Consider the following 25,158-nt stretch of genomic DNA (forward strand, 5'->3'; position numbering starts at 1 on the left):
ATGACATACTCATTGTTCAATATATGATAATGATATCTTATTTGAATCTACCAATAAAACATTTTGTGATTACTTTTTAAAAATAATGAGTAGTGAATTTAAAATGAGTTTGATGGGAGACTTGAACTATTTTCTTGGTTTTAGCATAAAGAAAAATAGGAAAGGAACATTTCTTAGCCAGTCAAAGTATATTAAGAATATCTTCAAGAAATATAAGATAGATAATGTTAAATCAGTAACTACACCAATGAGTTTCTTAGTGCAGTTAAATATAGACTCTAAGAGAAAATTTGTTAATCAAAAGAAATTTAGAGGAGTAATTAGATCATTACTTTACTTTACTGATCCTAAGGAATCACATTTGATTGATGTTAAAAAAATTCTCAGATATCTATTGAGTACTCAAAATTTAGGGATTTATTATCCTAAGCATAACTCTTCTTTTAAAATAATTAGATATTTTGATTTAAAATTTGTAGGTTATAAGGTTGATAAAAAAAGTAATTCTAAAACTTATCAATTCATAGGAAACTCTTTAGTTTCTTGGTCTAGCAAAAAATAGAATTTAGTAGACCTTTTTATTGCTGAAGCAAAATACATTGTCTTAGGTTTTTATATGGCACAAGTTCTTTGGTTAAAATAAAAATTAATTGATTTAGGATTTTCTATTAGCACTATTCTAATTTTCTATGATAAAAAAAGTTTCATATGTATTTCAAAGAATCATATTCAATATTATAGAACCAACCATATAGATATAAGGCATCACTTTATTATAGATCATGTGGCTAAAGAAAAAATTGAATTGCATTATATTGCTATCGAGAATCAACTTACAGATATTTTTACAAAACCACTGGCTTTTGAAATGTTTAGCACCTTAAAAATTAGATTATGTGTGATTGATCTTAATGCTTAAATTTTAATTTCTGCAAATCAGATTTGTAACATATTAATGTATTTATTTGTTTTCTTTGTTTGTTTTTTAACATTTGGTTGTTTGTTAGGGTTTGTTTATTTCGTTAGTTGTGTTTTTATTTTTATTTTGTTAGTATTGAGTTTTTGTTTTTGTTTTTTTATTATTACATTTTATGGATCTTATGTGATTGGTTTTTAAAAAGAGGTTTTGTTTATTATGTTTTGAGTTTGATTTTCTTTCATATTGTTCAAACTTTTTTATACTGTACAAATTATGTAGACTACTTGATTTTTTTAATTAAGCACACTAAACTGAGTTTTTAAAGGCGTATCATACTATATGATGTCATCATTATTTGTATGATAAATCATTTTTTCTATGTATGATTAGAGATGGTTTTACGAACATTCAATTATTTTTTGTCAGACCTTATGTATGAAATTTTACTTCTTCTGTATGATCCTGTTATTAGTTTCTCATATGGACAAACCTAATTGCTTGATATGATCATTATTATTTTGATATTCCTTGACGAATAGGTATTCATCTATATGATCGTTTGGTCAAAAAGCATGTACCAAATGACATCTCGGGAATGGCAGTTTACGAAAGGACTTTTCTTTTTTGACCATTTCCATTCATATGCATGAAATATTTTTCATCTAGTACAATTTTAAAATCATACGTACGATCAAAATTTCATATTATATGATAGGTCATTTTTATTTAAATTGAAAGATATCGATTATTTTTCTTCATAATCATTTTAAAATCTTAAATTATCTCGAGTCTAATTTTTAGGAATAGCCAGTAGTAGGAAACGTCCAGGAACTTCCAAGGGCTCATCCTCTCACTCTGATAGAGATTAGAACTTTCTTTCTAAGGACAATGAGGAAGCCTATGAACGTTTTGCTGGAGCTAAGATTACTCCCTCTTTTCTTCCAACGTCTTCAATTTGATTGGTTCGAAATTAACCAAGCTCTTAGTGGTGTTGCACAAGTAAATCATCTTATCAAATTTGTACCCTTAACCAAAATTTCGGGATCACTGAGCAAGTCTTGAGAACCTCTGTAATACTTAAATCTGGTGATCATATCAATATAACTCCTCTTTTGTCTATTGTCACATACCTTATTATAAGTAATACTCCTATTGATGAAGCCCAACTAATCATGGACTACATCTATAAACCTTTTGATAATAAACTCCTCATAATAGGAGGAAGAAAAATGTGGCCTTAGGAAACTAAGTTGCCTATATTTTAGAAAAGAAGTACAACTGGATCCATCCTGATCCACCCACTCAACTTCTCATTTACTTTATCAATGCTTCTTTCCTTGTACTTTTTAATTGATATCAAGGTTCTAAGGGAGAAGGATCCCCTACTCCAGCACCTACACCTGCTCAGAATTTCTATCAAAAAATGGTCTAGCATTTTGACAGACTGGAATCTCATTTTGATCAACATTTTGATCAAATTGAGAATCACCTAAACCAGTATAATGTGAGGTATAACAAAGAAATGGGGAGGATTAGAGGACAGTTTGATTCTTTCAACATGTAAGTAGCTACGATAAATAGCTACTTTATGATGTTCACTCTCAGCCACCTCTAGACTAAGGCCCCTAAGGATTTTAGTTATTACTTCTGTGTTGGACTTGTTGTTGAGATTTTATACTTATTATTGAGATGTTTCTTGTGATTTCATGTGTTGGCTTCTTTTTGTTGTATTTCTTTATTTTCATGTATGTTGTATTGGTGATATGTGTTATAAATATTAATGAAATGACGTTTGAAGTTATATTGAAATTACTCTTCTTGAATTATTTAAGTTTTTAGAAAAAAAAGCATTTGAACTTAATCTCTAAAATATAATTTTGAATTACTTTACTCTACAAATTAATTTCCTTGCAAAATTTAATCACTTAATATTTTAAATTAAATTATGATTGGAGGTAGAATAGAAGATCGATTTCATGTTATTATAGATAAATATTATTTAGCTATAATTGTTATAAAATATATGTCTTATTTTTATTTTATTACTTTTTCAATCTGTTCATTTTTATTAATTATTAGAATTTGTTTTAAGATTTATTGATATTAGAAAGATTAAAATTGTAAAAAATGCACAAAGCATTCATAACTTAAAAAGACGCATAAAAAAATGTGCCACTAAATTAAAAAGATACGCAATGCTCGCCAAAGTGAAAAGAGATACAAAATTAGTCCAAATTTAAAAAGAAACACAAAGTGTGTCATAAATAATTGAAAAGATGTGCAATATCGCCACTTGAAAATTCATACTATTATTTATTTTATCATTCTATCTCTTATACAAATCTATATAATCAGTAATAATATTCACTATAGAATTAGAAACTAATTAATCTTTATTTCATCAATTTTATAATAATTATTTTTATTTGATATTTCTAAAATGAATAGTGAGCCTGATTGACTTTTCTTATCCTAATAGTTCTTTGATATAATTTTTTTTTTAGCATTAGGATGTTAATATTGTAATTACAATTAGTTTAAAATCTCCTTCTTTATCATCTATTTTGATTTATCCATAGAAACTTATATTTTCAAGATGTAATTACAATTAGTTTAAAATATCCTTCTTTATCATCTATTTTGATTTATCCATGGAAACTTATTTTTTCAAGATTTACTTCCCTTTTTGTTATTGTCAAAAGGGGAAGTCATTAGTTATTGTTTGCTATATTATTTGGTTGATGAATTGTGTATGATTATTTGGTGGGTGATTTTTATGTTTTGAGTATCATGTTATTGTGTATATATTAGTTGTGCATTTTGTTTTTGTTTTATTTTAATTTGTTGTTGTTGTTTTAATTTTCATTAGAATCTCTTATTTTTAAATTGATTATTCATTAAGGAGGAGCTTAGGAGAAAATTTGTCTTAAGTATTAACTCAAATAATAATTATTTTGCCATCATTAAAAAGGAGAGATTATTGCAACTTAGATTTTATCTTGTTAAATTATGTAGGTTTTTTATGATACCAAAATATTATTATTGTGATTACTATTTCTCCTCAAATATATTGGATAAATTTTCTTTGTATTATTTGTGTGTACTAACATTTTAGGGAAATTATACTCCAGACTGTTGAATATTTCAAGATAGATTAGATTAGATTTTCTTATAATGAAGTTTGTAATTTTTCTATTTTTCTTGAGTTTGAGAGTGTATAATTATAATTGGGCAACCGTGCACACACACACACACACTATGGGAGTGAGTTAAAATTTTCTTTTTAGACTAATCGTACTATATAATTTTCAAATAGTATTGGATGATTTTTCTTGGTAGTTCCTCAAGAATAAAGTTAATTTAATCATGCCTTAAAAATTTTTCTTTTAAACTATTTGTATTTTATGAAGTGTGATTCATATATATGATGTCCATAATACAAAATAGTTGTGTACCAATTTGTCCCATACAAACTCACAAAATGTTGAATTGTTCGTGTTAAAACTTGTTTATTATGAGTTAGGTTGTTAGACCTAAACTTATGTCCCAACAGCTAACCAAGAAGAGGGGGGGGGGGGTGAATTGGTAATTTAAAAAATTCACTCTTGTTAATTTAAAATTAAACACTTTGAAACTGATGAAATTTTTTAAAAACTATTTTTCAACCATAGATAATAGCAAAATAGAAAAGTAAAAAAAAAAAAACAGCATAAAATAAAAGAAATAAGATTTATAGTGGTCAAACACGATCTACATCCACTCCCTGAAGTCTCCCACTTTAGGTATTGCACTATTATCATTAGTGTCTCTCCTTTTTCCCCCACAGCAAGACGGAGAAGCCTTCACAAAAACTCTCTTCCACCACTACCCGGTGCGGCAGAGAACCGTCATCCTTTTACACCCTCTAAGTCTTGGCAGAGAACCTTTGTCCTTTTACACCCTCCAAGTGTAGGCAGAGAACCTTTATCCTTTTATACCCTCCAAGTGTAGGTAGAGAACCTTCGTCCTTTTACACCCTCCAAGTGTAGGCAAAGAACATTCATCCTTTTACACCCTCCAAGTGCAGGCAGAGAACCTTAAGCTATTCACACTCTTCGAGTGTGAATAGCTAAAGAGAAAGAGTGAAGTAATCACAAATTACAAACATAGATCCTTACCTTTGAGTAACCAAGTGAGTCCTTCACGCTCCACTAGTAAGAACTCTCCTTCAAACACTCTCTCTCACTCTCTCCTTCAATTTCCCTTCAGTTTGCATGAAGACCAAATAATAAAAAGATCTTAACATAGTCTAACTTGGACCTTTTATAGAAAAGATACAAAAAAACGTCCAAAAATTGCATTTTTCAACTTCTGACCATCCACGATCATCGCATATGATCCAATTTCGTACTTACAAATAGTGTTAAACATGTTGTGTACGAACTTAATGTGACCTGGTAAGAACTCCCTTCATACCCGATCATCGTCCCGTTTGAACCTGGCTCGTCCGGTACAAATAGTTTTTCTCATAGTTTGTTTGTTTTTGTTTTTTTTTTTTTTTTTTTTTTTTTTTTTTTTTTGAGAGAGAGAGAGAGAGAATGCAAATTTGCATTAATAAGAAATAAAAAATAATCTAATACAAACTAGGAAGAAAAAAAAAACTAATAGATACTTTCTCAAAAGGATCCTTATTGAAAGCAATTTTGTTAACATTAAACTTTTTTTTTTTGGAATGAAACCCACTGTTTCCTATTTTGAAACCGTTGAGATGCAGGGGATACCAAAGTTTGAAACAACCCAAGGGTTGGTTAGTATCCAAGAGTTCCCATATGGTTAGATAATAAGATCTAGTAACGATCTCAAAACCAAACATAATAAGTTAAAAAAAAAAGCCAAAATAAAAAAGAAGCTAAAAAAGATAATCAAAAGAAAATTACAAAGATAACAAGACAATCTCGAAACAGCTATGTGAAACAATAATAGGTATTTTAGATGTCTTTTCCAATTACCAATGAAGAGGTACCAAGCAAAAGATATGGAAAATTCTTTGAATAGAATTTCCAACCTTATGTATCTTTCAACTTTACTGCTTGTAATGAGAATTTCGGGTATCGTATCACTGAGATGTTTGGGAAGAACTCCTCAATTCATTCTTCATTCTGAGATCAGTAATCCTCCTTCTAGTTTGATCTTTCACCGGTCCAAGATCTTCTAGTTCTTTGAACAACTTGTGTTTAGAACTTGAAGAACCAAGTTCAAAAGAAGAGACTTTTTTGTTCTTCAATAAGACAGACTTTTTGAACTTCAAACTAATTGATGACTTAGGAGAAATGATTTTAGAGATACCATCTTTTGTTTCATCAATATTAACGAACACTTCAGAATTATTTGCATCCTTAGTAGTATTAAAATCTGAATTCTGATCCTTCTCAAATTTCTCCAAAACTGCCTCCATTATTTGAGGAAATTGAATTTCCAAATTTCCAACAACCATTGGATGATCTTTTGAAATAACAGCAGAATCATTAATTCCTTCCATTGTTCCATCCTTCAACAACTGCATATCTAGATTTGTTGGAGAAGAAACCGGCTTCAACTCCTCAACAACCTTTTGAATAACCGGATCCAATTTAACTTCAGCCAATAACGCTTCCTTATCTTCATCCAAGAGAAGTGGGATTTCTAAAATTAAATTTTGAAATCCCAAAATTCCAGCATTACTATGTTGATCCATGGTATAATTTTCTTTATCTGTTTGAACCACCAAATCAATTTCAGCAATCAACGTACCAGATTGGTTGTTTTCCAAATTTGTATTAAGAGCAACAGCTGGCTCAACCACCAAATTTGAATTAAGGCAACCAACTACTTCATCTCCTTCCTTGATTTAGGAAGATGATCTAAACTAGATCCTTCAGATGTAATCTGGCGATCTGGATGAATATCTTCAACAAGTTTTTTGGAAGAATTCCTTTTAACACTTATAATCCTATTATTAGATTTGAATTTCACAGGCATCCAAGGTCAATATGAACTATGTTCAACTAGTAATGGATCTTTTGGAACCACCTTATTAATCAAATCTAGATTTTGAAAATCATTCGGACATACCACATCTATATGTCCAATTCTTCCACATTTGAAACAAATAGAAGATAAATTTTCAAATTCAAATTTCTGAAAAAATCTGCCATGGATACCTTCAACCCAAGTACCACAAGGGAGTTTCGAGTTCAATTTAACCTGAACGCAAGCTCTAGCGAATTCCCTCCTCCCCCATCTAAACATGTTATCATCCAATAGTAAAGGATTCCCAATACTTGAAACAATTCTCGTTATATTGGTTTCATCCTAGCAATGTAATGGCAAGTGAGGAAGACGAACCCAAACGGGAGAAGAAATCCCATCTAATGAGTTAGGAGAAAAATTGGGAGACCATTTATCTAGTCCAATGATAAATCCACCCACATACCAAGGACCTCCATTGAGAACTTCCTCCATTGCTTCCTGTGATTGAAAAGAACATAGGAACCAATCTAATCCAAGTGATGTTATTTGAAATCCTCCAAACTTATCCCATTGCCTTCTTAATTCAAAAGCACAACATGAAAAGGGCAAGTTTTTGCAAAGAATCTTCACCACCAATGAATTCCATAAAACATGAACATTGGATTTTTCCTTTTCCAAGTCAAGTTTTACCACATTAGTATCTTTACTTCCAACATGAATTTTATCCAAATTGATTTTAATATGTGTTTTTCTAATCCACACATTAGAATTATCCAAATTGTGATCAGAGCAACCTGAAGAGGAAGCCTCCAAATCATTTGCTCTAGGGATGAAAACTGACAAGGGTGAAGTAGACTTACTTTTTACAGCATCCATTACTTCTTTTCCTTTACTACTCTCCAATAAAGATTTTTTCTTAGAAACCAAACCTCCCTCTCTAATCACAAGAGGAGAGTTAAAAAAACTAGAAAAGCTATGATTGAATGAAAAACTACCTTTTGAATCCAACAATGTTGGACGCGGGTAGATCTAAGGGATTTGGTGTTCTAGTCATCCAAGGATGACCGGCCACCATCTTCCATTTTCAAAGAAAGCAGCTGAAATCTTCTTCCAAATCCTTCCTCAATTTGTGGAGCTTCTCTCTCCTCACGTCCAAGGGAAAAAGTTGACTTTTTAAAGTTTATTGGTATGAAAAAAGCAGGATGAATTTTAAGTTTCTAAAACAGAGAAGATCGTCCTGGGACGAACAGTAAAATTTTTCTGTACGAATAGTTCATTTGGGCAAATATAGAGCCCATCGTTCTGGGATGAAACATAATTATCGTTTGAACGAATGTGTCCTAAGTCCATCATCCTGGGACGAACAATAAATAGCATTTGAACGAACACATCAAGAGCCCATCATCCTAGGATGAATGATAAATATCATCAGGATGAATACATCTAGAGAGGGTCGTCCTAGGATGAACGATAAATATCGTTTGAACGAAGGCTTCCAGAGCCCATAGCCCTGGGATGAATGATAAATATCGTCTAGATGAATTATACTTAGAAAAATTTTTCCTCTATTTATTTCATTACTCATTCGGGAGTATAACTGACTAGATCATTCCGTACGAACATGGTTCGTACTGTACGATCAGCATTAAAAATTGTGAATTTTAAAGCTCTCCCCTGATGTGTGTGTGCTAAGTTACTCAATTACAATCACACTCTCTCATACTCAAATAAAAAAAAATACATACTCTAATATTACAAAATATTCTAAGAAGATCTTTGATTTGAAGTCTTTAACAATCTGAAGTATGATTTTCCTGAAATGTTAGTACACACAAGAGCCCAAAACAAATCTTCCGAAATGTGTTAGGAGAAAATAATAATTGAAACAATAATATTTTGAATCATCAAAACATACAAGTTGTAATAATGTAAAACATGCAAAGCTAAGAAGCAACCCTCTTAACAATCTCCCCCTTTTTGATGATGACAAAATAATTATTATTTGTGTAAATTTGAAAATCCTAAGTTTCTCCTAAACTCCCCCTGAATAAATAAATATGTAAGTATAAGGGGTATGTATTATGAATAAATATATATATTTTTTAATTTTAAAGTTTTTCACACACAATGACGAACACATAAAAAACAACACTAAAACTAAAACAAAAAAAAAATCTTAAAAAATACACTATATATAAACAAGACAAGACAAAAAATATTTCTCCCCCTTTTTAGCAAGAACAAAAAGAGAAGAAAAAAAAAACAATAAAAAATATAAGAAGTCATATGAGAAAACTTTTGATAATTGATCCTGAAAGAGATGAAGATATGTTAGCAATGATAAAAGTAAAGTTCATTAAAGAAAAAAAAATTCATATCACTTAAATTAAGATATAACAAAAAGCAAGGTAAAAATATCAAGGTCATGAATCAGATTAGATAATTTGATAAGAAACATTATTGCAAGATTGATGAAATGAAAAGTAATGTAAGTCAATTTTCAATATGAATTATAATTGAACATTAGATTGATTTGAAATTTAATATTAAAAGATAGAGGAAAGAACATTAACTTATGGCGACATTGCGCATCTTTTCAGTATTTGTGACAGACTTTGTGCTTCTTTTTACATTTGGACTAATTTTGTGCATCTTTTTCAATTTGCGAACCATTGTGCATTCTTTCAATTTTTGTACCTTTGTACAATTTTCAAATTTTCAAGTTGTTCTTTCAAATATCAATAATCTAAAAGCTCAAATTTTTCTAAGTATAAAAATAATTTTATTAAAAAATGAAATAAATAATAATAAGACATCAAGATTGCAATAACAATACTAAAATTTTTGTATGTCTAAAAAGAATATGAGAATGATATCCTTATCTTGATTAAGTTATAAGCAAATTTAAATTTATGCAAAATTAAATTTTCTAATGATATTAATTTTTGCATTTCTTTTTGAAAGAAATCACTTTTTAGATCACTTATCACAAGATAATCAAATAAGCTAACAAACATTTCTAGAAAATATTAAAATCAACTAAAATAAGATAAGATGGTTTTTATTGATATCAAAAGGAATTGATATTACAGCTAAGCACATTTGATATCAATTCAAAATAATAAAATAAAAATAACAAATATAAAAACACATAAAATAGTTATAAAAACTTCAAATATCAACATATCACATCACTAGAAAATGACAAAGAACAGCACAGAAGAAGTAAAGTCATCATTCATAGGGGCCCTGATCTGGAGGAGGTGGCTGGTTATAGAAATTAAAATAGCTACTCATCATTGTCATATTCAAGCTCACAACATCGAATTGACTTCGCATCCAGCCCATATCCTGCTGGTACTGTGCGTCCTGCTGCTGTAGATGAGTCTCAATTTAATCAAAGCGTCGATCAAGGTGACTCTCGAGATGATTAAAGTGATGAGACAACTCCTGAAGATTTTGTCCACCAGCAAGCGCAGGTGCAGGTCCTTTCTCCTCTCCTTCAGTGTCAGCACCTTCATCATGTTTTGCAAAGATAGCTCATAATGAGCCATCATTGTAGTACAAAGGCTGTTTAAGATGAGACACATCAGGATGAACTAATTCATATTTCTTCTCAAGAATATAAGCCATAAGGTGTCCTAGAGAAATATTCTTCTTTCTCTTATGGGATACATGACTAATTTTAGAAAGCCCATAAAGGTAATAAAGAATGAGTTGGGCTTCATCAATGGGTTGACCAGTAATAATCAAATAAGTGACAGTGGAAAGAAGATGAGTGATATTAATTCTATCACCAGCTTTTGGAATGATGGAAGTTCTAAGCACATGCTGGATGATTCTAGCATCTTGGTGTAGAGTATTTACCTTGGGCAAATGACATTCTTGTCTAATCCTTTAAAGTACTCAGCTTATCTCAGTCCAATCAAAATTTGAAGTGGAAGTCAAAGTGTGGGCTATTATTCCTTCAGTCCTTAAGTTTAAGAAAACTCCCAGATCCTCCTTGGTTATTTTTATATTCTTGCCTATAACATAGGATCTAATTCAGTCTTGATTAGAGTTAAAGGTCATGTTTGTTAGGAAATAAAAAAATGTAGATATTTTGGAGTAGAAGCAAAGAGTGGTAGTATCTGATAGATTGTATTATCTTGAATCAAAAATCTGGAAGGAGTCATTTTCGCAAATACAAACCTAGGAAAGGTTCCTCGTTTGCTTTAGACAAGAGGTTCTCATGGGTATTCCTAGAGAAAGGTCCCCTAGTCAGTTCCTTTATGTTCCTGACCCTTTTGCTTGAACTCGCCATAGAAAATATAAAATGTAATCGAAGATTGATAAGGCTTTTGAAGAGAATGAAGTTTGAGTTCTAAATCCTTTCAATTTAAAGAATAATGATTTTTCGTACAGACAAAATTTGGTTCGTCCCGTACGATGCATGGGTTCGTATGTACGAAGCAAAACTTCATATGGACGAACAAATATGATTAAAATGAAACAACTTTTCATAATCATACGAGTTATGAGGCATCCTTTCATACAGACTTTTTGACAAGATAATCGTACAGACGAACAGATGTTTGTCTAAGATGATCGCTTATTTAAGATCATTTTTATAACGGTTTGAATTGTCCCCCATTAAGAATGATACATGGTTCGTATGTATGAACTCCAGGTTTATACATACAAAAAAAATAATAACTATGCTTATTCGTATAACCGTCTAGATTCGTACATATGATTGAATACACATCGTCCAGATGATCGTCACGATCGTACAGACAAACTGTATTAAAAACTAAAAAATTGTACACATTCAATTCTACTCAATGGATCAATAGACTAAAGGATTCATCCAGTATGAAATTAATTGTGTACAGACGAATTTCATACATGTTAAAAAAATTTAGAAAAAAACACACAAAAAAAAAGAAACAAAACAAATAGAACAAAAAATTTAAAAAAAGACAAAAATAATCATGCACAAAAAAATAGAAAAACACATAATTAAAATCACAAAAATTAAAAGCACACTCACAAAAACACATATCAATGTTGCAAAAATATTTAATTAAGCATTCAAATCAATCACACCAAGCCTTGTTCTTAATGTACTGAAAGTATCAAAGGCTAGTGGTTTTGTAAAAATATTTGTAAGTTGATTTTTAGTTGAAATATGATTGAGTTAAATTTCTCATTTGGATACATAATCCCTTATGAAATGATATCTGATGTCTAATAAAGGAGATCTAGTTATAGAGTAACCTTCAAGTGTGTTTCAGTTTCCAAATATAACCATGGTCGTTAATCAAAAAGTAGTCTAAACTTATAGTTTTGAAACTAAGCTCTAATACCACTTGTTGAAACTTGTTTATTATGAGTTAGGTTGTTAGACCTAAGCTTATGTCCCAACAGCTAACCAAGAGGGGGGTGAATTGGTAATTTAAAAAATTCACTCTTATTAATTTAAAATTAAACACTTTGAAATCGATGAAATTTTTAGTGATTTTTGAAAAACTATTTTTTAACCATAGATAATAGCAAAATAGAAAAGTTAAAAATAACGAAAAATAAAAGACAGAAGATTTATAGTGGTTTGGTCAAACACGACCTACATCCACTCCCTGAAGTCTCCCACTTCGGATATTGCACTATTACCACTAGTGTCTCTCCTTTTTCCTCACAGCAAGGCAGAGAAGCCTTCACAAAAACTCTCTTTCACCACTACCCGGTGCAGCTGAGAACCATCATCCTTTTACACCCTCCAAGTGTAGGCAGAGAACCATCATCCTTTTACACCCTCCAAGTGTAGGTAGAGAACCTTCATCCTTTTACACCCTCTAAGTGTAGGCAGAGAACCTTTGACTATTCACACTTCTCGAGTGTCGGCAGAGAACCGGATCTTTTTGAAATATCTTCTCATAAGAAATCTGGAAGGATAATAGGAAAGAGTGAAGTAATCACAAATTACAAATAGAGATCCTTACCTTTGAGTAACCAAGTGAACCCTTCATGCTCCAGTAGTAAGAACTCTCCTTAAAACACTCTCTCTCTCACTCTCTCCTTCAATTTCCCTTCAGTTTGCATGAAGTCCAAATGACAAAAAGATCTTAAGACAGTCTAACTTGGACCTTTTATAGACAAGTCATGAAAAACTATCCAAAAACTATATTTTTTATTTTTTGACCATCCACGATTGTCCTGTATGATCCAATTTCATAAGTACGAACAATGTAAAAATTATTGTGTATGAACTTAATGTGACCTAGTATGAACTCCTTTTATACCCAATCATCATCCCGTACGAACCTAGTTCGTCCGGTATGAATAGTTATTCTCAAAGTTTGTTGGTACAAAAAAGCAGGACGAATTTTAAGTTTCTAGAATAGTGAAGATCGTCCTGGGATGAATAGTAGAAATTGTCTGGACGAATAGTTCATTTTGAAAAATATAGAGCCCATCATCCTGGGACGAAGCATAATTATCGTTTGAACGAACACATCCAGAGGCCATCGTCCTGGGATGAATGATAAATATTATTTGAATGAACGCGTCCAGAGCCCATCATCCTGGGATGAACGATAAATATCTTCTAGACGAACACATCCAGAGAGCATTGTCCTGGAACGAACGATAAATATCGTTTAAACGAATGCATCCAAAGCCCATCATCCTGGGATGAACGATAAATATTGTCTGGATGAATTATACATGGAAAAAATTTTCCTCTGTTCTTTCCATTGCTCATTCGAGAGTATAATTGACCAGATCAACCCGTACGAACATGGTTTATACTGTATGATCAGTATTACAAATTATGAATTTTAAAGCTCTCCCTCGGTGTGTGTGTGTGTGTGCTAAGTTACTCAATTACAATCACACTATCTCAGAGTCAAATAAAAGAAAAATACAGACTCTAATATTACAAAACATTCTAAGCAGGTCTTTGATTTAAAGTCTTTAATAATCTGGAGTATAATTTCTTTGAAATAATAGTACACATAAGAACCAAAAACAAATATTCCAAAATGTGTTAGGAGAAAATAATAATTAAAATAATAATATTTAGAATCATCAAAACATACAAGTTATAATAATGTAAAACATGCAAAGCTAAGTAGCAACTCTGTCAACAGTTTGTACTGTCCGAAATTGATTTCGTATAGACGACGTTAAGAGTATGAAATGGGTTCGTTCATGTTCGTACCATACGAAGCATTATTTGATTTAATAGTTCATATTTTATGATGTAAGGTTCGTATAAATGAGACCAGTATATGAATTGGTTTCACACATAATCGTACCAGATAAACTAATTCAGTTTAAACTATTTATATAGTATGATATTAGTTCGTACATATAACGGAAAGAGTACGAAATCATTTCATACATGATGTACATTGATTTTTTAATTGCTCATGCGTACGAAGTTCGATCATACTATACAATTCAAGTATGTTCAACTTAAAATTTTTATTTTTTTGGATGATTTTTCATGTCTTTTATATACGAGGGTCCTAAAAAATTGACTCTTATTTTACAAGAGATCTTGTTGCATATTTTCCTCTTGAGAGTAAAAAGAGAGTATTTTGGGATAGTATTTAGCAGTGAAATTTGAGAGATCTTGCAAGTAAAAATTGTGAAGGGTTCACAACGTTGCCTAAAGGTGAGGATCTATTTATGTGTTCTTCAAATCTCTGTCCTACTTCTTTGAAGACTCTTAAGAGAAGATCTTTGGAGTAGATTCGGTACTCTATCGTCACTAAGAAGGTGAGAAAGGATGTGATACTCTATCATCACTAGGAGGGTGAGAAGAGATGTCGGTACTTTGCCATCACTAGGAGGGTGAGAAAGGACATCGGTACTTTGCCATCCTAAGAAGGGTGAGAAAGGACATCGGTACTCTGCCACTCCGAGGTTGATAGAAGAGAGGTTATTGTAAGGGCTTTTTTGCCTTGTTGTGGGAGCAAAAGGAGACTCACTTTTATATAGTGCAATACCTAAAGGAGTCTTCAAGTAGTGGACGTATATCTAATTGGACTAAACAACTATAAATTTGGTATTTTTTGTCTTTACTTTTTTACTGTATTTTTATTTTTTGCACGTTTAATTAAAGTGGTTGAAAATATTTTGAGAAAATCAATCGTTGTGTCAAAATTCTTAAAGAAATTTTCTAAACTTCTAAGAAATTTAAATTACCAATTCACCAACCCCCCCCCCCACCGCCTCTGGGTTAACCTTGTGACAGTTTAGTATTAGGTCTTAAGAACCTAATTTGAAGTTTAAATATATATATCGTATGTGTGTTGTAGAGCCATTCATTTTGATGTTCCACTTATGTTTATTTGTGCGTGTGAGTGTGTGTGTGTGTATGTTGTTAAGCCATTCATTATAATATCAATTTTTTATCATATGTATGCCTTTCATCATAAATTTATTCTTTTGACAATCCAGTTGTATATCTGAAAAAGATATTGTTGAAAGAAATTAAATTTGGATTGTTGTATATAACTATTTTTTATGAATGAAGGTAATGATAGATATGGTATGTTTATTATATCTAGAATATTTTAATTAGCTCTCATGTTGCTTATTGATGAAATCATTTAAAAGTATGATCAATTCTTCCTATTAGATCATAGTGTGTGACATCAACACTACCAAAGTTCTATCAAATTCAATTTCTTTGATTGTATCATTCACCTTACTCTTATAACAATTGAAGCTCCCTTGATTGACGAATATGTTCAAGCATGTCCTCTCAAAGAAGGTGGTCCATCAAGAGTTTCTTTAGTTCTTACTAGTGGATATGAAGGTGGTAGGTCTAGTAAATAATGTGTGAGATAAGAAGGTAAATATTATATTATTTAACAACCTGTATTTTAATTCCATGCTGACAATCATTATCACATTTGTTAATTATAAAATGAACTTTTCCAAGCCTAATAGCCTAATGTGAGGTAGGAAAATCTATCACTGGCACATAGACATCCAATAATCATCCACCTCTACATTTCTCTTCAAAACATTCTCATGAATTTTTATGGTTAGGGAGTTGAACTTTTTATTAAGTTTTACAAATTATTCTATCGAGTTATTGACTTATTTCTAATGTGATCCCTATTTTTGCTCACAAAGAATGTTAAGGGACATGCCATGCCTATCAACACTGCATTTATCACCAATATTTAGGAAACTCATGAAAGGAGGGGGGGGGAGAGAGAGAGAGAGAGAGAGAGAGAGAGAGAGAGAGAGAGAGAGAGAGAGGAAGAGGATAACACCTACTATGGGGCACTTCAAACCATCAATGAAAGAAAATGTACCTCCACCTAAGAAGGCTAGGGTTAAGACAGGTGAGGTTACTTATCCTAAGGAACTGATGTAGACAAAATCAATTATGCCAATTATTTTACTTCTTTTTCTTTTATTAAATTTGTATAGCAAATATCATATCATCTCGAAAGACCGACTAATGCTTCATTATTTATTTAATAATATAAATAGGATTTATTTTCATAATCAAACTTAGTATGGAGAATGTTATATTCATCTTGAAAGATAAAAATGACATTCACATAAATTTAAAAATTATAACTAATCAAGGAATAGACTTTGTTTAAATCTAGAGACTTTTCCTCTGCCTAGCAAACTAAGAAGGGTTTATTTTTATTATAGGCCTCTTGGATCCCTATAGAGGAAAGCCCCTATAGTTAATTATATCCCATGATGAATCTTAAGAAAAATCTTAATTAAAGCGGTGGCTAAAAAATTTTAGATTTATAAGAGTTTAGAAGTATGATTCTTAGTTTAAATATGTTAAGAGGGAAAAGTTCAAAATTTGAACAATTCCTTACTAAATTAATAAAAGAAATGTAAAGAGTGCTTTAGATTCTTGATACTGAGTAACACTCTGACCTATACTAATGTTTTGATTTAATGATTTTGAGTATTATTAGTTTTATATTTGAGTTTATAATTTATTAAAATATATTAGATAATTCTCCTAAAAAGGATGATAAAAGATGTATGCAAATAAAGACTTATATGTGCTTCGAGTGGATAGCCAGCTAACCAACTAAGCACACATATTCAAAAGAATTCTTTTAATTAGAAGGTAGATGGCTATTTATTAACATGAACAAAAGATTTAAGTTTATATTTTAAATCCATAATTTGAAATAGGTATTGTGTTCAAGTGCACCAAACTAATGCAATTTGATTTGACTTTATCCTAGACAATAAATCTACCTACAATTTTCTAAATTTATTCTAAGTCCAAATTCCTTAGAAAATTTTGACTACACAATAACCTTATTATACACATAAAGAATACTATGACCACCCCATCACTATGGCCCATAATTCGTTGTTGTTAGCTTATATGTTGTGCTAGTGTACATCGAAGGAAAATAAAATAAATTCAAGTATGCATATATAAGTCAAGGTGTTCAGGTATGTAGTACAAAACTGCAACATCCAAGATCTAACATATATATCCTTATAAAGGTAAGGGTACATGTGTCATTAAAATCTAAGAAATAATCTACCTTATAATAAAATCAATCTACTATCACTACTAATGCAATGTATGTATATATAAAACAATGCGTAAAAGAAATTTGAATATATATATATATATATATATATATATAATTTGTAAAGTACTACTTAGGGTTATCTATAAAGAAAGGTGGCAAGGCTCCACCTAAAATAAGCCTAGATTTCTACAAGTATGATTGACATAAATCTGTATAGATATACATATTTAATCTTCTTATCTTCTCGCTCTTGGTCCTCTATAGAATTTAAACAGATAATGCCCTCAAAGTAAGTGAGATCATTATCTTTTGGAGTATATATTTAAGCAACTACCTCTATTGATTTTAATAACTCTTTTTCTTTTATACAATTCAATTTATCTTTACAAGAGATCTACAAATTACATTTACAAGGACTTTTAACATTAAAAAAAAAAAGGTCTTTTAACATTTACATTGAATGGTATTTACATTCTACATTGACTCTTTGTAATAAATATAATTTAATAATGCAAAGGTATATTGAAAGTAATAAAGTGCAATGTAATATAGAGAAGTGCACTAGCAAGAAAGAAAGTGTGTAGAGTACATGATATAAAAGGAAACAAACACAATATAAGATACCTAATAAGCAAGGCACCCAATCACACCAAAGCAATCAGTCGTCCATCCTAAAATAGAGTGTCTTGTCCTAGAAAAAAAATTCTATAATGTGTGATAGACATGTGTGGCTTTTATATGACTTAAGGGCTTGATGTTTAAATTATTTACAATTAATTTTTTTTTTATTAAAGGACGAATCTATTTTATTTTATGAGTTGAGGTTATTTTAATTTAAGTTGTTATATAGAATTTGGGGATTAAAAATTCTAAGTGAGACTACGAATTGTTAAACAACAAACCCTAACGCTAATAATTGTAATGTATTTGATCTCCTTCTAAGAGATAGAGCAATTGCATAGTGGAAGCAATTGCATAGTGTCCTTCATTTTATTAATTAAAATTTTAATTAACAATTTATTAATAGTTATTTTAAGAAACAATGATAATTAAAGACTCCAAAGAGCTTTAAAATTATTAATTAACTTGTCCTGGGCTTAAAATTTTTGTTTTTGAACCCCCTTAAGGGATAGAGCAAATGCATGAAGACTTAGATTTATTAAAGTTTTTTTTTTTTACTTTTATTTTAAAGAATATGATAATTAAAGGCTCCAACTTGCTTTGAAGCCTTTAATTAATACATCTCAAGCTTTTAAAACAAATACATGAAGCCTTAAATTTTAATAAATAATTGTTAATAATTTAATTTTTTTACTTTATTTTTAATATATTAACTAATTATTAACTTTTATAGACACCATAAACCCACTTGTTTAAAAATATTCTTATAAAATACACTAAAAATATATTAAAATTCAAAATTTTATGTAACAAATTATTATAAATATTTAAATATTTTCTCATAACTCCTTACATTAAGACAATAATTTTTTTATAATTTCTTATTCTTTTTCATAATTTATTAAAACAAGTACTTAAATCATATTTTTTTTCATAATAAATGAGCTGTTTCTTAGAACACAACTCGAGCTCAATTAATTTATCAAGCTAGTGCAAAGGGTGCTCAGATCTCAACTCATTTACACCACCAAGCTGAGTGAATAGTACCTAGTAACACAGCAAACCCGAGGTGCCAACAGACCCCCCCAAGAAAGCCAATATAAAAACCAAGCAGTTTCATCATTTTTTCCATCTTGTAAGCTTAATAGCAACCACCTGCTTAATCAGGGCTTGTATGGTCGTGATGCTTTTAGTACAGTTAGCGAATTTCGGCCCATTTCTCTCCCTCCATATGATGTAAACAGCAGCCCAAAGAGTCAATAGGTTAACAGATAAGCTGGCATCTTCAGAATTACCGCAATTGGCTAAGAAGTCAGAAACCTGACTTAAATTTGGCCTCATAAAAAAGGAATTTAGGCAAGGCAGTATAGTTGATGCAAAAAGTATAATTACACTCAGAAAACAGGTGGAAACACTTTCCGGACAACATTGGCAAAAGATACAAAGAGGATCAACATCAATCTTTCTTTTACGCAAAGCATCAAAGGTTTTCAGCCCTCCCACGAAACACAGCCAAGCATAAATGGAAAATTTGAGAGCGTAATGTTTGTGCCAAACCAATTTACTCCATAAGGTCTCATCCTCCAGTTTATGAAAATCTTGGATGAAATATCCAAATTTGTTAGTGTTTCTAGATCCCCAGGATAAGCATTTGTCCCGGCCAACACAATCAATAGGGATAGAGCATATATCATTTTTAATATTAACCGGGTAGGTGGGAGGGATATGCCATTCTCTACAATCAAAAATAGCATCTAAGCGTGCATTGTCAGGGAAGTAAATAGCCAGAGAGTGATGGTGAGGCACATCTTCAATGCAAAGACCTTTACACTAGTGATCCCATTTAAGACTAATGGGAGAATTATCGGTAATTGTAAAAAAAAAAAATTGGTTTTAGCTTGCCTTGCAGTATTATAGATGCTTTTCCACATAGCCGAAGAGGAGGCAGAGGGGGGTTTCGAAGGGGAGCAATATTTAGATAAATACCATGTAGATAGAGGAGATTCCCAATTATAGATCCAAAAAATGGAGTAGTCATAGGCTTGTCTAATAGCCTGAAGAGCTGGAATACCAAGCCCACCCTTATTTTTTGGTTTGCACGTATTAACCCAAGAGACCAGATGAAGCTTTCTAGCCTCAATATCCCCAAAAAACAAGAATTTAGACGATAGCTTGGACAACTGTTTACAACAAGCTTTAGGTAAAATTGCCCCGCATATCCAGTATGCGATAGTATTCCAAATTATAAATCTTAAAAATTGAAGCCTACCTGTAAAAGACAAGACTTAGCTTTCCAACCCGAAAGTTTATTAATAATAATATCAAGAAGGGGGAGAAATGAGAGATGAGAGTTCTTTTTATGGAAACAGGAATGCCCAAGTAAGTGAAAGTATAGCAGACATTGTGAATATGAATGATATCACAAATGTCTTTGATGAGAGGAGGGCTGCCTTGTATGCTGATAGAGCTTATTGCAGGGTTAACATTGATGCCAGAGGAGTTGGCAAATTTAAAGATGATGCCAATAAGCACTTGGCAATTCAAAAGGGAAGCCTTGCCAAAAAACGAGAACATCATCCGCATATAGGAGATGCGAAATTTTAAAGCCATTAATATCAACAGGTTGAAAAGAAGAGTTCTCCAATAAACACGATAAGGCATCCATGAAAATGCAAAACAAATAAGGACTGAGAGGGCATCCCTGACGCAACCCAACCGAGGGGTTAAGCTAAATGCACCAAATCATTTAATGCATTATTTAGAATGCACCATTCTATTTTAATTAATTTACTTCTTTTTTAGTTTTTTTTAGACACATGATCCTATTGCTAATTTAAATTACACATTCCGTCTCCATTTATAATATTAGAGGTGAATTTATCCTTTATAGAATTCATATTTATAATACACTTCTTACTATAATAAAAAAGGGTGACCAAACAACATTTTCACCTACTTAACAGTTGGCGATCAATATTCCCCCCAAAAAAAAAACAGTTGGCGATCACCTCAAGGCTTTACTTACCAAGGTACTTTATAACAAATTACTCATTACACAGCCCCAAAGCAAAGATTTTTTTTTTTTAATTAACAGAATGCCATTGTAGAGATCTAAAATTTGGATTATTTTCTTAAAATTTACCAACAAAACTGACAGTACCCCACCCAGCTAAGCAAAATATAATTTCTACATTAAAAAAAAAAACCTTCAAAGAGGGATGATTCAATTCCCATTAAAATTTTTTTTGGACATTTAGGTCATTTAAGACAAACTCACACACACAACACATACACAAAAACTCGAATCCAAGACCTCTTAGTTGAAAGCCTAAGCTATCAACCACTAGATTAAGATGAGCTGTGTATTCACATTAGAATTGAAAGTGTTCATCATATAAATGCCACTGCCTTAATGACATGCCGATTTCGCCGAGAAAGTACCGTAAAGGCATGCAGCAGTAACAGCACAGAGCATTAATTGTCATTACCGAAAACACCTGCAAACACAGCTTTACTGATAATCATACGACATCATCATAGATATTGCTTAACAAAACAAAAGGCAACAATACGAAACCAGATCAACTATGCATGGCATCATTGATGGAGTCCTTCCAAGAAATTGAGCAATAGAACACAAAACGGTGTTTGCTTTACCTGCTTAAAAGCTAGGTCATTTAAAGAACGAAGCAGTGTGTTTTGTAACCCAATCGAACTTACAAATGTAATGTAGTCACCTGCTCGAAATGTAGGAGGAGAAGAGATGAAATCTCCAAAAAAAAAGTCACAAGCAAACAAATAATATAACAACCATAGGAAACCAGATCAACAATATATGAGATCGTTAAGGTGGTCCTTTCCTACAATGAGGACAGAATAAACATATAAGCAGCCAGCTTTACCTGGTCTCTAGCTTGGTGATTCAAAGAACAAATGGGCTGATTTGGCGAACTTAGCTGCGCCGAATGTAACACATAGAATAGAAGGGCAAGATAAATACACTTGGTTTCCAGGGGAGCAGCAATGCTAAAGCTTAACCGCACAAAACCATGCAGATTCAAAAAATAAGAGGAAGAATAGAGATAGGACAAGATATACAGCATAAGCAGCAGCAAAAAAAAAAAAATACTTATAGAAGCTGAAAACTTGTACATAAAAGCTAAGAGTTTTAAGTCAGGAAGATCAAACCATGAAGAGCTAGCTAGACGAACGCTAGCAAAGAACACAAATAAGCAAATCTAATTTTTCGGTTGTTCCAGTACAACTAATTTGTCTCATGCCACATATTAGCTTCACCAACTTTTACTGCTCCTCCCGTTGCTGAAGACTAAGGTGCTCAAGCTGTTCATGTGGCTGCTTCTGCATCAAGAGTTGCTGTTTCCGTATAGAGTGCTTGTTGTTATGCATCCACACCTTGAAAACTTTCCGGCGAACTCCAATCTCATTACAGAACTCATCAATGGCATTTTCGTACTGCTTCTGCAGCCTCCAACCAACTCGCTCCGCAAAGCCGAGCATCTTTTCCTTCTGCTCCACCGTAAAGGTCGTCCGAAACCGCTTTCTTGAAGCCGTCACCACCATATGAGTAGGCTGCGCCGCGGTGGCTACGACGTCGTTGACGTCCATTTGCTCATCACTCGAAGAATCGGTTGTCGTACCGCCACTCAGACTCGGCTGAAACCCAAAATGCTTTTGATGGTGTCGGTACTTATGCAGCGGAGGCGGCGGTAGAAGTAGAGGTAAAGGAGCCGATGCGGGAGACCTTTTAGACGCGCCAGCGTCGGACGCCTTGCGGTGGAAACTGCGGTGGCAAGCGCAGGCGGCGCATTTTAAGCTGTCTTCTTCGTTGGGCATGAACTCGCCGCAGCCGTCGAGGACGTGACCGCCGATGCTGGCTGCGTGGTTTTTCAGGCATTCTCGATACTTTGACGTGGTGGCAGGGGTGGTGGGAGAGAGGGCAAGACCGTTGTTGAAAGAAGGGGGTTTGGAGAAGGCGGAGGTACGGATGGATGTTGGGGAATGGGCGAGGGAGATGGGAGTAGCGTGCGGCCCATCGTCATGGTTGCTTCTGAACTCCATCAATCCCAAAGATTATGAATTGATGCTTGATCTCTCGTTTCCCAACAATAGTTAACCTACCGGCCTAAAAAGGAAAGAGAGAGAAGTGAAAAGGAATGCGTTAAGGAGAGTAGGGGTGCCACCCTTTGCAAGCACAGCTAGTAAAAAAGAGAGCTTCCTTGTTGGTGCACTGGGAGTTCTAATCTCACTGATAAGGAGCAGCAGGCAACGCTTCTCATCAAAAGAAGAATCTTTTACTGTTTTTACTGTCTAAGAGAGATGAAGAGAAAGCGATGCGCCGATGCGCTTGGGAGAGCTTGGGAGTGCTTGAACGCTGAGATGGGAAGCAGGGAAATGGAGATGAGAGTTTGGGCCTTTGAGTTGAGCTAGATTTTAGGTTTAGCTATCAGGTAGCCATGAGAGGGGATGTAGGAAGAAAGAGGGGGTTTGTGGGTCTGTCAGGAGCTGATGAGATGGGGATTAGGGGAGCGCAGATAAACCGACAGGGTCATGTTTTACCCCTCCCACGACCTGCAAGATGGTCCCATCCCTTCATAATTGTTACGGTGATGCGCTTCATATCTCTCTCTCTCTCCTTATCCTCAATTAATTTTGGCCTGCACTTGCAGTGTTGTAGTTTTTGTTTATTATTGTTATCTGAAGAAAAATATTCTTTATGTTAATTAAATATTTTTTTAATTTTATTTATTAATTTTTAATAAAACAAATTGATACTAAAATTTATACTAATTTCTCTTAGTTAATATCAAATATGAAAACATAAATTTAATTTTCATTATTATTAATATTATTATTTACATAACAACCAATATTCATAGGCGGATATAGGGGGGCCTAGGGGGGCACGTGCCCCCCCTAATTTTTTTTTTTTTTCTCTTGGCTGCATGTGTTAAGAGTTTAAAGCAAATAAATATTTATCACTTTAATAGGATTGATTCATAGTAGATTTAGTTCGTTTCTTTTTTTTTCATTATCATAGAATTTATCTTCTTATAATAAAAAAAATAAAACCATAATTTCAATTTGAAGCTAAAATGAAAATGTTTGAGAGTATTTTTATAGTCAAAATTTTGTGCCCCCGCAGATAAAAATTCCTGGCTCCGCCACTGCCAATATTTATCAATAATTTCAAAAAAATATTTACTAACGTCTATCATTTACTATTAAAATGTTAAATTCCATATATTCTACTAGTATTTATGGTATCATATAAGGATTATGTTGCTTTAACAGATTTGAGTTGAATTGCCATAAAATAAATAAGATAAAACTTATATATCACATTTCTAATTTCTAAAATATTATAAAATAAAAATAAGTTTTGTAAGAGGATTTCTTCTCTTAATACGTAATTCTCATTATTTACTTTTTAAGATTATATGAATCATATTTCAAGCATATAAAAGCAATATTCAACAACATTATGATATAAAATAATTTATCTATTTCATGATATATGAGTATTCAAATTAAATAATTTTTTTTTATCATTCATAAATTAGCATTTGGGCTTATGCTCACCGCTTGTGCAAATACAATCTTTATTTGATATGAATGTTACTTAATACAAATTTATTTGTGTATCATAATCTTGAAAGTAAATTGTTTTTTAGGTATTTTTTTATAAAAAGACAAAAAAAAAAATATTTCTCTTTAAACACATGATCCTGTGGTATTTCACAAACATAAATATTATTGATTATGTTGATTTAAATTATATATTTGTGGGAAGGTTGTCAATTTTAAAATAATATTTCAAGCAAAAGAAAAAACGAAGGGCAAAGTAATATCAACCACACAAGCGATAAGAATCAGAAAAGATTGATTAAGCTTAAATAAAAAATATGAAGCTATAAAAAATAGGAAGACCTCAAAAAATAAAGTGTTGTGCTAATTTATATTTTTATCTTGATTCTTCTTATATTTGTAGAGGCATACAGTGAGATAAACAATCAAGCACGCACACATCATTATAAAATAAATTAAAAACAAGACATTTTTAAGTTAATTACAACACTT

At 31.9% G+C, this 25,158-nt stretch overlaps 1 protein-coding gene across 1 annotated transcript; it reads right to left on the reverse strand.

The window, feature by feature from the left end:
- Window positions 1–21,999: 21,999 nt before the first annotated feature.
- On the reverse strand, window positions 22,000–23,680 carry LOC110098629 (zinc-finger homeodomain protein 6). Its single transcript, XM_020825507.2, has one exon. It carries the CDS (start codon window positions 23,137–23,139, stop codon window positions 22,363–22,365), a length of 777 nt encoding a protein of 258 aa, XP_020681166.1. The 5' UTR covers window positions 23,140–23,680; the 3' UTR covers window positions 22,000–22,362.
- Window positions 23,681–25,158: the final 1,478 nt, after the last annotated feature.

Source organism: Dendrobium catenatum, unplaced genomic scaffold, assembly GCF_001605985.2.
Source record: "Dendrobium catenatum unplaced genomic scaffold, ASM160598v2 fragScaff_scaffold_1220, whole genome shotgun sequence".
Taxonomy (NCBI): Eukaryota; Viridiplantae; Streptophyta; class Magnoliopsida; order Asparagales; family Orchidaceae; genus Dendrobium; species Dendrobium catenatum.